Genomic DNA, 12,290 nt, shown 5'->3' with positions numbered 1-12,290 from the left:
ATCACATACATGTGAGCTATGTTTGTATAACTTCTGCATGGCCATGATGTGGCAGATACATTTGTGACATAGCCATCTGTAAGGCACTCACCAGTCATTAGAGGCTTAAAAGTAAAATTAAATCATTCTGCATAGTGAGAGAGGACTGACTAATAAGCTTTTGAATTGTAGAGACAGCAGACACTTTACTTTGGCCAAATACTAAGTTGGTCACAATAACATGGAACTACAAAGTCCTGTCCTATGTAGCAGCTGGAACCTGACTGTGAGCTTTGGAATACTATGGCAGGCCTCCACTTAGAGAATTGCCCCAGAAAGTTCACTTGTGAGCAGTATGCACAGAGCACTTTTCCTTGGAAATATAGGAATTTAAGTGAAAACAGATAACCAAATGGCTACTGAAGAGTAACAAGGAACTGTCAGGAAAGAAAAACAGTAAGATTCCCAAGAAAAGATCACCGCAATGGAAGGTGCAGAGTTATGCAAAAATAGCTCTGAGCAGATATGTGTGTTCCATACCAGTGTGCCCCCTTCTTCTTCTTCCATCCTGCTTTGTTTCCTTCTGTCTTTCTGTTGTCTTCCATTTGGTCTGTTTACAGTGGCACTCTTGAGATGAAACTATACCACGTCTTTCTCTGCCCCCGAGTTGCTAATTTCCCTACTATAAGAGACTATAAGGTGAATCATTGTTAGAAAAGGACACATTTTTGTAGCTTGAATTTTTCCAAATATATATATTTGGAAAGATATTATTTTAATCATTCTATTTGTTTATCAAAGAACAAGCAATTAAACTGAGAGCTTTTAACTTTTTAAATAACAAAGCACTCAGAAGCACATAATTGTAATTAGTTACTCTTATTTATAAAGACAAGGTGTGGCTAAGACCTAGAGCTCCTGATCTTCCTTCTTTAGTTTCCAGCTGGCTGACTTGACATCACACACTAAGGATGATACTTACTATGATGAGCTTATATATAATAATCCATATGTATGCCCACATAGAATTAATTCAGAAATATTTTTTGAAAATCACTGAATTAATTTGGCCAATTGTTTTTCTCACATATTATAAAACTGAATTAAACTAATCAAATTTCCATACCATGATGGAAAATAGAAGACACATGTTTTTCTTAGTGTTAAAAATGTAACTTGGTTGTTTTGTTTGAGGTAGAGGAAATTCACCCTGGGATTTATTTCTTTCCCTTTATTTCCACTTATGACCACTTTTTCATTAATAGTTTCTCATTTTTTTTATTGTCAAGTGTCAGATTAGAAAAGTTTGAACCACATTAAAAGCGACCATTAGAATAATGTGTGAACTGTGCCTATTATTATTTTTCTGTTTTCAAAGACACATTGTCCATAAACTTGTTCTATAGCAGTTCTTCACATAAACGTTAACTTTTGTCTTGCTAGGAGACAATGTGAATATTTTCCCAAAAGTTCCAGGCTTGGCCAGTTGACATGTTGTTTGATGGTGTGCTGATTGGTGCAGAGCAAGGTCTTCAGCAGGGTGATTGGCACTGCTCTGCTCATGCCCCTCTGAGCCAAGCCTTCCTGTGTTTCTCTGTGATCCTGCTCTGGTTTATCCAGGAAATTTTGCTTTCTTCAAGATGGTCTTCCCAGTGCTTTCCCTCATCATCTGCTTTCCTCCAGTCCTTCCTTACCCTGAGTATCTTCCTCTGCCTCCTATATTCAATGTTACCTTGTTCATCCTCAGAAACTTTGAGGAAAAAAAAGAAGTGAGAAGAAACTTTAAGCAAAATGCTCCCGTCTTGTTATAAATCCAATGGAGAATCTTTGAGTAATCTTTAGATTTCTGAACTTTCTAGTATAACTTTAGTTGCTTGTAATATGGAATTGTTTCAACAAGAAACTAGACTTTGAGTCTTATGATTCTTTTAGTGAACTAGTCCTCTCAGATATTTTCATCTATATTCACAAATATCTAGAAAAACTCCTATATCAGTTACTACACACATTTACTTATTCATATCTATTGCTATGTGCAATTTTTATCACTTTATATTTTTATGGTGTGTGTGTGTTGTGTTGTGTGTGTGTGTCATGATACTCATGTGGAGGTCAGAGGACAACTTGTGGGAGTTGTTTCTTTTTTTCCATTATGTGGGTTCTGGAACAAACTCCAATAATTGTGCTGGGAAACAAGCAACTTTACCTACTCAGCCAATTCACTCAGCATATGTATTTATAAGTACTATAAATATGCATGTAATTTTGGATGATGAGTATGTTATGTAAGTATATGCTATATATATGCTGTGTAGAACTATAAATATCAGTTATTCATATGCATATTTTAATTGTTTAACTTTTCATTTTAATGATATGCTTAAAATATTTCAAAAGGCTTTCAGTTACAGCCATGAGACATAGAAAAGATGCTCAATGATGAGCTTCTGAGAAAGCTATCATGAGATTATTTACTCCTGCTATATTACCCAGAGTTCCAACTCTTTTGTGCAAGTGCATTTGAAATTTGGAACTTGAAGTGGGAGCCTGGTGAAACCCATCGCTTTTGGAAAACTATTTTTAAATTAATACGAAGTTACACCATAGAAAATATACACCATTTTGGGCCATTGGTGCTAAATAACTTGAAACAGTGTCATCCAGTTGTGCCAAGATCAGCAGGCACTAAATGATGACAGCCCTTTCCTTCTCTCTCCATGCAAGGTGCCTGTGTCAGTGGCCATGATGACGCCCCAGGTGATCACCCCTCAGCAGATGCAGCAGATTCTTCAGCAGCAGGTCCTGTCTCCCCAGCAGCTCCAAGCCCTCCTGCAGCAGCAGCAAGCAGTGATGCTGCAGCAGGTAATGTGTGTTACCTGCTTTGGTGTTCTGGTCCATCTTGAGGGTCCACAGTCTGCTGACAGTGCAGTGGGCTTATTGGATAATATGGTCTCCTCTTACAGAAGCAACTTAGCAGCATGGTAGAACAGCAATGTCACACTGCACTTGCAGAGCTACCTAAGAGCATTTAAGTTACTCATTCTCTTTGCATGTACTCAAATCTAGAACTAGAATGGAGAAAGGAGGAAGTTGAAAACAGAAGAATCAGTATTTGATTATTTAGGTTCTTAGGTACATTTGCTTTTAGATTTGCCAAGGAGTGTTCCAAGAGACCACAGGATTGTTGTTTTTTAAATCCCTAACACTTTAGCACCCCCCTAAGTTCCAATAAATAGGAAAAATGTCCCTTTGCCAACAGCACATGTGGAAGGCAGCACCCTGAGCTTTCTTTTCCTAGGTATAGTCATCCCTTAGGAAAAGAAAGAGGTATCTGCTTGTTAAAATAAGATTGGACAGATAAAGAGCAAGTGCATAACATTTTTGTGATAATAAAAACGAGCCCACTGTGCAGCTTAATAAAGGCTTATGTATCTATAAATAGATTTAGAATTCTATATTTGCTTTCCATGTGAAAATGTGTTTTACCAGAGATCTTAGTTACTTTGCTGTTGCTTCTGATTGTGGCTATAAGTTACATAGATTTCTAGCATGACATTGTGTTACACCTGATATATTAAGCAGTTTTCCTTCCACTTCGGTGGTGTTTATGCTTCTAAGGGTTGGAGCCTGTTCTTAGGTCATCATAGGACTTCAGATGTAGTCATTTAGAATTTTCACTTTGGTTCTGGCCTTTAGAATACAGAATTTCTATACCCTTTTGTTTAGGATTGTTTGGATTCTGGATTGGAAATTTTCAGAGCTGCCTTGGGAAAAAAAGTATGTAGAGCTGTCTCTTTAAATCCAATGTAATTTTGTTGGGGGGAGGGGTGAGGTGAATCTTAATGGTTACTCTACCATGTGTCAGGCTAGAAGAGTTTAGGACATTTATAATACATGAAACTTTTGCCTTTATTTATTAAAGTCAAAATGGTTTATTCAGCAACAACTACAAGAGTTTTACAAGAAACAGCAAGAGCAGTTACATCTTCAGCTTTTGCAGCAGCAGCAACAGCAGCAGCAGCAACAGCAGCAGCAGCAGCAGCAGCAACAACAGCAGCAGCAACAGCAGCAGCATCAACAGCAGCAGCAGCATCAACAGCAGCAGCATCCTGGAAAGCAAGCGAAAGAGGTAGGATCTAGTTATCTCATTGATATATAATAGCATGGGGTTGAGGAGGTGCTTTGAGAGGCAAGGATCGTCTCAGATCTTCCTATAACAAGGCTCTTGCTGTCAAAGATGCAGTGTTCTATATTTTTACTGAGCTTAATAACAGTGACAGTGAGACTCTCGTGCTCTCCTTTTTTGTAGCATGGGACTTGAGAGTCCCAATCCATTGCTGGCTGTCGTCTAATGTTCACTAATGAATCACAGTGTACAAAGAGCAAGCTGTGTGGTGGGCAAAGTACTGATTATCTTGTATTCACTGAGAATCCAAGTTGGTGAGGGAACCTTATTTTTCTCAGTTGTACAGCTCAGAGAACATGCATGCAAATTTAGCCCATTGTTGGGGGCAGGGAGACTAAGAGCAAAACTGGTTGAGCACAGATTTCAAAGTCACAGGCCCCTGATTAATGAACTGCTAGGGTAGGTTTGGAGTGGCGAGTAGAAAGTTACCATTTGATATGCTCATAAATCAAACTGACAAGCTGGCTTCTCAGGCCTAGCTTGCACTTGTCAGCAAACTGCATCAAATATAAACATAATACAAACAAAACATGTTGAAGTAGTTAAATTGATCAGCAGGTATCAGGGCTGTTGTCTTCAAGCTGCCCATTATGCAAACGTACAGGAAACAGTTTTGACCTCCTGAGGTTTTGTTTCTGTTTGGATTTGTGAATAGAATTTCAGACAGCCATCAACTACAGAATAGAAATTGCTGCCTTATTTCTCAGAGGCTTTGGGCAATCCACATGACTTGCTCCATTATGCAGTCTGTTTTCCAGTGAGCGCATCAGAAGTTTCTTTTCCCCAAACTGAAAAGCAGAGGTCTTGCACACAGCTTGTCTCCCTCTGAAGTGTGACTGCCATCTCCTACCCTCCCGAGTCCACAGAACTCTTGCTTGTCTGGTAATGCCTCACAAAATTGGAAGTTAGACCTTTCTTTATAATAAGGGCACATCTTTGCCTTGCATATAATTCTACCTTAAATGTATTTATTTAAAAAAAAAAAAGGAAACAGAGGAAGAGAGAGAGCTAATGTGCCTGTCCTGTAGCGCCATCCAAGTTTACTAATAGATCACTAGATACCACATCCCTGGATCTCCACACATCAAACTTACTCAGTTGGAGAAAAGTGAAAGTACAGTGGAAGTTGATCAGTTCCATAAAGTGTCATTACTTTTGTCTAAATAAACTTCCAGTCATCTGTGATGTACTGGTTTCTAAATATCTAAACCTTTGTTAGATTCTGTCTCTCAACCTTGCTCAGTCCCATTACTGCAAGTTCCTTAGTTCCCTGATACTATTTAACTTCCAAGAAGCAGGCTCACATTCGGCTTCTGGACTTTGGCCATGGGATAATCAAGAACACATCTGGGCCAAGAATGGAGCATGCCTTTCTGTGTGTGAGAGTGGTTTGTGTGCACCTTGTTCTCTGCTGTTGATTGGGTTGGGTCTTCTGGCACCCACAGCAGCAACAGCAGCAGCAGCAACAACAACAGCAGCAGCAGTTGGCGGCCCAGCAGCTTGTCTTCCAGCAGCAGCTTCTCCAAATGCAGCAACTGCAACAGCAGCAACATCTGCTCAGCCTTCAGCGTCAGGGCCTCATCTCCATCCCACCAGGCCAAGCCGCCCTTCCTGTCCAGTCGCTGCCTCAAGGTATAGAGGATATGCTGCAAATACTTCATTACTGCTCTTGCACTTTCTACCATTTCATGCTGTTGTAGATATATATCTTACGCCTTGAGTTACTTTGGCTTATGTCCTTCAAGTTAATAGCTGAAGCATGACTGCTATGATGGTCACATGACACACTTGCTATATTCTTAGAAATTCTATTACACATTGCTTTCAAGTGTATAGTAAAACTATCTCAAGTATTTTGTTAAATATTAAATGCAAGTCAGTTTTATGGGCAAGAATAATGTATAAGGCAAAACAAATCAAGTACCATTGAATATATAGGAAGCTCTACATGGAAATGGATGACTTAGGAAGGGTGGTAGGACTCCATTTACCAGGAGCTGATAATGAGTTTGGTGAACAGCTGATGAAAACACAGGTTTCTAACCTTGGCACTGAAATCACAAAGATTAGACAAGCTCTGTGTTATCTATAGAGCATTTGCAAGCTCTGTGGTGTAGGAAGCCTAGCCTATGTAATGGGATTGCAATAATAACATTTCCCCAAACTCGCTGTATAGACAATGTAAATTATAGTTTTAAATGCTGTTGACCATACTCAATTTGGTTTTCTATATAAGCAACATCTGAGTGTATTCTAATGTAGTTATATATGTATACTATTCTCAACCTCAATAAAAGAAGTTTAAGGAAGAAAGATAAACAATGGCTAGAATTCCCAATTTAAGTAAAAGTTAAGTATCATTAATCTTTGTGAATGGATGTTATAATTTGTATTTGTATTTTGTTGTGACAAAGTTCATTTATACAAGTGAACTTTAATTCAGGTTCACTGTATCTGTCACAGAGGAGTTTATCTTATACTAGTGTTTGTCACACACTCAACTGACTCTGTAGGACACACCCAAGAAAGGCAAGAACAATTTAATATGGAGTTAGACAAGCAAAATCCAGTATTTACATTGCACATGACCATTGTTTGATGACCAATAAAATTAGTAATATTATAATGCACATTTTCTTTTATTTATCAAATTACTATTCCTTTTATCTACCTTTCCCCAGATTTCCCTCTTTCATTTAATTTGAGATCTAATTCATTTGTGTAGAACATTCATGGGGAACCCAGAAGACAAAGTTTATTTATTGAAAGAAAGTCTGGGTGTAGGCCCAGATTTCAGACTTATTCTAGAAAGAAGTGGAATAAACTTCAGTGTCATCATAGAAAAATAAACATTCCAGTCATTAATCATGTTTCTTTAGAAAAATAATATTATCAGAGAACAAATGAAAAAAGAATTACAAAAGATATTATAAATTAATTCAATACAATCATGGATTGTCTTGATAACAACTGTTTGTTGATAGAAACTGTACCCAAATATAAGTGATTAGTTTATCTCCTTGTTTTTTTTTAATGTAGTAAAGTTTTTTTAAAAAGTCTCCATTTAGAATCTCCTCAAAAGTAAATCATGATTTATCATAATTTTACTGTAGTATTGTCTTTCAAATTCTTTAAGAAAGTTGAACTATTATTTAAAATAATTTTTAGCGGCATTTTTCCAACTCGAGCCAAATACTCATCAAGCAAGGCAGTTTATTAATTTAACATCATCCCAGTCGTTTTCACATGACAGATTCTCTTATTTCTGAGCTGGTTTGGTACAGAATTATTTTTCACTTTTTTTCTACTTTTATTTTCCAGGGGACCTAGGAAAACTAAAATGCACACAATGAAAGAATTTGGGAAATAGGGATTCTAAGAGCAAAGCTTAGTTTGTGCAGAAAATTTCCTTATTTATTTACTTTGTCTTTGTTGAGACAGGGTCTTACTCTGTAGTCCATAGTTCCTTAAAACTCACTCTGTAACACAGTCTACCCTTGAACTTAGGAGCAATCCTTCTTGCAAATGCTGGTGTTACAAGCACATGCAACAACATCTATTTAGAAAATTTATAGTTAAGAAAAAAGCATGAAGCCACAAAAATATTCCCCACTGATGAAGGAGACGTAATGAAATTAAACAATTGTGAGCCTCAACCTCAGTGGTTGCTGTGACCACTGCTGTCGATGATACCACATCATGAGCAGAAACTGCAGACCTTTTCATATTATCACTAATTATTGAACATGAAAACTCATTTTTAAGACCTATCATTCAAACACAGGCTGAATTTGTTTAATACCAACCACACATAGGAAATGAATGTTCTACTTTCCTAAAATGTATTAAGACCAAGGGTTCTATAGCCATGGAGTCAACCAACTATACTAAAATACATTGGGATAAAACTGGTTTGTGCTGAGTGTATACAGACTTATTTCTCAGCATTTGCCACTAAAATATAGTCTAATGGCTATTTGTGTAATATTAACATGTTTCTTTCAAGGATGTATTTAGAATATGTATAAATCTATCTATCTATCTATCTATCTATCTATCTATCTATCTCCAGCATGACAGACTTTGGTATCTACTGGGCATACATTCTGAGGGACAACTATGATATCATAGTACTAATATGGTAGAAATCTAAAATCAGAGTGAGAAAAAATTAAAGAAGCAATGGCTGGCTAGTATAAGCCCCAAGTCATCTGTCTTAGCTACTCTTCCTTTCAGGTAAAGTAATTATAATACTTTCATTATCAGTTTTTCAGTTCACCTTGCACTGAACTTTTGGTTTATTGATTGATTGGCCATGAATAGTAATCACATGAGAACCAAAAGGTAATAATCTACAATGATGGATGATGTTCTCATTATGTCCTAAAAAATATGGCATAATTTATTTATTTCCATGATTTAACACAACTTCGTCTGGCTAATTTAAATTATAACTTCTGAAACTATATATATATAAATATCAGAAATAGCACTTTATAATTTTGACAGAATAGAATTGTAGAACTTTTTCTCTAAAGATATATATCTCATCATTTTAACATGAACTCTTTTAAATTTTAAGCATTTAAGTCATAAATAATATTATAATACTGGATTTTAATATAAAATAGGTATTAAATTAACATCTCCAAATATGTACATAGGTTGTATGTAGCGTGAGTGACAGAAGGTAACTTAAATAAAAATAATGAACTTGTAAATCAATCTCAACTATACTGATTATAAAGCTATTTAACATATGAACAATATATATCTAAATTAATAATTCTATTTATCAGTGTTGTATAATGAACTGATGCAGTGGCCTACTCATTAGCAAGAAGAAATTGTGCAGGTATTTTCCATTTTGATAGGCTTTTAACATCAGATAAAATTTACTTTAGGAATACAATATATTCACAGGATGACTATGACTTTTTTTTTCAAAATTTCACTTTTCTTACTTTTAGTAACTTGAAGTTAACTGTATCTCAAAAAATATTAAATAGAGAACTGCAGAAAGAATTAATAATTTTAAATTATTCAGCATCTGGAGTGTTATGATGAAATTTCACAACATCCTATTTCACCTTACCTCTGTCTACCATAACTTTGTCAAGCATATCTACTTAGGGTCCACATCCACACTACCCATCCTTTGTTCACTTATCCCTCCTCAGTATCAGATTTGTTGTTGTGAGATCCTAGTCTTATACCTTTTACACCTGTATTTTAATTATTAATGACCCTAACATTCAAGAGAAGTGAGGCTGCTGATTCAAAAATGCTGAGGGGGAGGAGCGATTTCTCTCCTCTCAGAGAAAAAAAGCTGAAACTTGTCCTAATAAGTCCTAAAAGTCATATTATAATGTTGCTAAGCTTTACTATGAAAATTAATGTTCTATCTATAAAACTCTGATAGGTAATTTTCCTATCACAGCTCATGCAGCAAAACTTACAGCATTAATGAGTGATAACTGCTTAGTTGAGGTGGGAAAGGCATCAAATTAAAGGTTTTGGTGCTATCCATAGTTTCAAGCATGCACTGGGAGTCTTGAAATCTGTTAGTACTGTATATGGACAGAAAGGTATGGTTAAAGTTTTATTTCACTCCACTTATTTTATAAACGTGTAAGTTATTTAAGATGTAAGATTTCAGTTAACAATATGAATGAACAAACATAAGATACTTCTTTTCTTGTGATTCAATGTTTAAATATAACAGCAATAGAAAAAAAAGTATAAGTAATAACCACTAAGCAGAATTATTATTCAAATACCAACATGGTTTTTACTTGAAGATTAATATTTCAAAATTCTTTCAATTATTTAAACTTAATTATTATTATATTTGTTCCAGAATAAACTCTGCCAGAATAGCCCACACCTTTAACCCAAGCACTCATGAAGCAGAAGCAGAGGCAGGTGGACCTCTGTGAGTTCAAAGTCAGCCTAGTGTATAGTGAATTCTAGACCAGCACTACATATAGTCTGTCTCAAGAAAATAGAACAACAAAAAAAGATTGCTTGCAATTATTTTATTCATAGAAAATATCTTGTAAATAATTAAATGCATAGAGGATTACTGTGTATAATTAATTGAGAAAGTATAAATAAGAAAGATTGATATTATATAGTATTTTGAGTTGTTGCAGAATTGGTTAAGGAACTAGCGTGTGTTATATTAAAATAGATTTATTTGGTTAGTAGATTTTGATGTTGAGATTGAGCACCATGCATGATAAACAAGATCAACTGAGAACGCAGCCAAAAGTGCATGTAATTCCATTTAATTCATAAGTCTTAGAAATATTCTACCTGAAAAATTTTGAGTCTTTGACTGGAAACCTATAAAACAATTTCAGACTTCAAAAATATACAGTCTAGATAAATGAGTAGGAAAATTATAAATTGTAACTCTTTCTTACTCTATAATCAGATATATATATATATATATATATATATATATATATATATATATATATAGAGAGAGAGAGAGAGAGAGAGAGAGAGAGCCTATATCCATTAGTAGAGATATTTGTCTTGAATCTTAATCTTAACTAAATAACTATGTTTTGGAATTTGGCATTTGGACAAAATGTATAATTGATGTACCTCTGATTACACAAACATATGAAAGATGAGTATTACACTAGTAGGTGGTTTTAATATATATAACACTGTATTTGTTTGGCTGACTATAAGCAAAGACATAGATCTCTGAAAGATACTTCAGATATTTGATCATCTTCTAGGGGCAGAAATTAGGAATAAAAAGTCAGATCTGGTGGAGAATTGACTTTTAGTATAGACTCTTCTGTGCAACACAGTTATTATGGCTGTGTATGTATGACACTTTTTCAAAATGTAAACATTAAGATTAAAAAGTGGAAAGTACATAGAAATATTTCAGTTCAAATGTTGAATGTCAACTTAATAGACTATTAATGATACATATATGTCTACCAAAGTTTTGTTGCTTTTGTAAGTAACCCTAGAAATTTGCAGAATACCATTAAAAAACATTTATTTAGTTAAATATTCATAGTAGATTTACACTGTATCCTAGTATTTTTGTGTGTTGATATGTATGTATTTGCATGCTATATGTATTTGCATGTGAAAGTGTGAAGGCATATGTGTGTGTGTCTTTGTACATGTGTATACATGCACATGAAGGTCAAAGGGCCATTTCTAGTGTTTTTATTAATCTCACCCTTCCATACACACACACACACACACACACACACACACACACACACACACACACACATATACACACACACACATATATATGAGATTGGGTCTCACTGAACATAGAGCTCATTGATTCTGCTAGGTTGGCTTGCCAGTGAGTTTCAGGGATCCACCTAGTTCTATTCTGACTGCCTAATGCTGGGGTTACAAATAAGCAATGCATCACCATGCCCAGTTCTTCTTTCTGTCTCTCTGTCTCTCTGTCTCTCTGTCTCTGTCTCTCTCTGTGTGTGTGTGTGTGTGTGTGTGTGTGTGTGTGTGTGCACAAGCATGTGCATAAGCTGTATTTCTCTCTGTGTGTGTTTACAATCATATGCACATTTGGAGGCCAGAGATGGACATCAAGTAACCTGCACTATCGTTCTCTAGAATATTTCCTTGAGTAAAGTTCTTTAACTGAACCTGGAGGTATGCTAGTGACCAGTAAGCCCCAGCTATCCTCCTGCCTCCACCTCCCATAGCACTGGTGTTACAGACATATGCAACTATACTGGGCTTTTGATGTTGGTTCTGGGGATTTGAACTCAGGTCATCATGCTTGCACAATGAGCACTCATACCTTATCCACTGAGACATCACCCCAGCCTGTAACTTGACTTTTTATATGTGAATTGAGGACCAAAACCAAAGTAAGTCTTCCTGGTCATGTCATGCACTTTATCAACCAAACCATCTCCTTAGCCCTTAAAAAGTTAGTTAACAGTTAAAAATTATTCCTGAACATAGAAGAATAAAAGACATTATTTTAATAATTTTAATAAAAAGCTATGTATTTTAGTATAAAAAAGTATACATATAACATTTATAAGAACAACCACTGAAAATCATGTGTTCACACCAAGATTGTAAAATCTATGCATGAATTATA

The 12,290-nt window shown here is 35.5% G+C and overlaps 1 protein-coding gene across 4 annotated transcripts in view; it reads left to right on the top strand.

The window, feature by feature from the left end:
- Positions 1-12,290, top strand: part of Foxp2 (forkhead box P2) — a 531,866-nt gene that overhangs the window by 471,408 nt on the left and 48,168 nt on the right. For 2 of the 4 annotated variants that reach the window (XM_036182612.1, XM_036182613.1), the window contains 3 exons: positions 2,704-2,841; positions 3,920-4,108; positions 5,611-5,797. In XM_036182612.1, the coding sequence (XP_036038505.1) occupies positions 2,704-2,841; positions 3,920-4,108; positions 5,611-5,797 (514 nt within the window). Of the gene's footprint in view, positions 1-2,703; positions 2,842-3,705; positions 3,757-3,901; positions 4,109-5,610; positions 5,798-12,290 lie in introns of all 4 variants that reach the window. The other 2 variants (XM_036182609.1, XM_036182611.1) reach the window with 2 other exon arrangements.

This window comes from Onychomys torridus, chromosome 3, assembly GCF_903995425.1.
Source record: "Onychomys torridus chromosome 3, mOncTor1.1, whole genome shotgun sequence".
Classification (NCBI taxonomy): Eukaryota; Metazoa; Chordata; class Mammalia; order Rodentia; family Cricetidae; genus Onychomys; species Onychomys torridus.
Note: the sequence above shows the minus strand (reverse complement) of the source record. Positions and strands in the feature narration are given on the sequence as shown.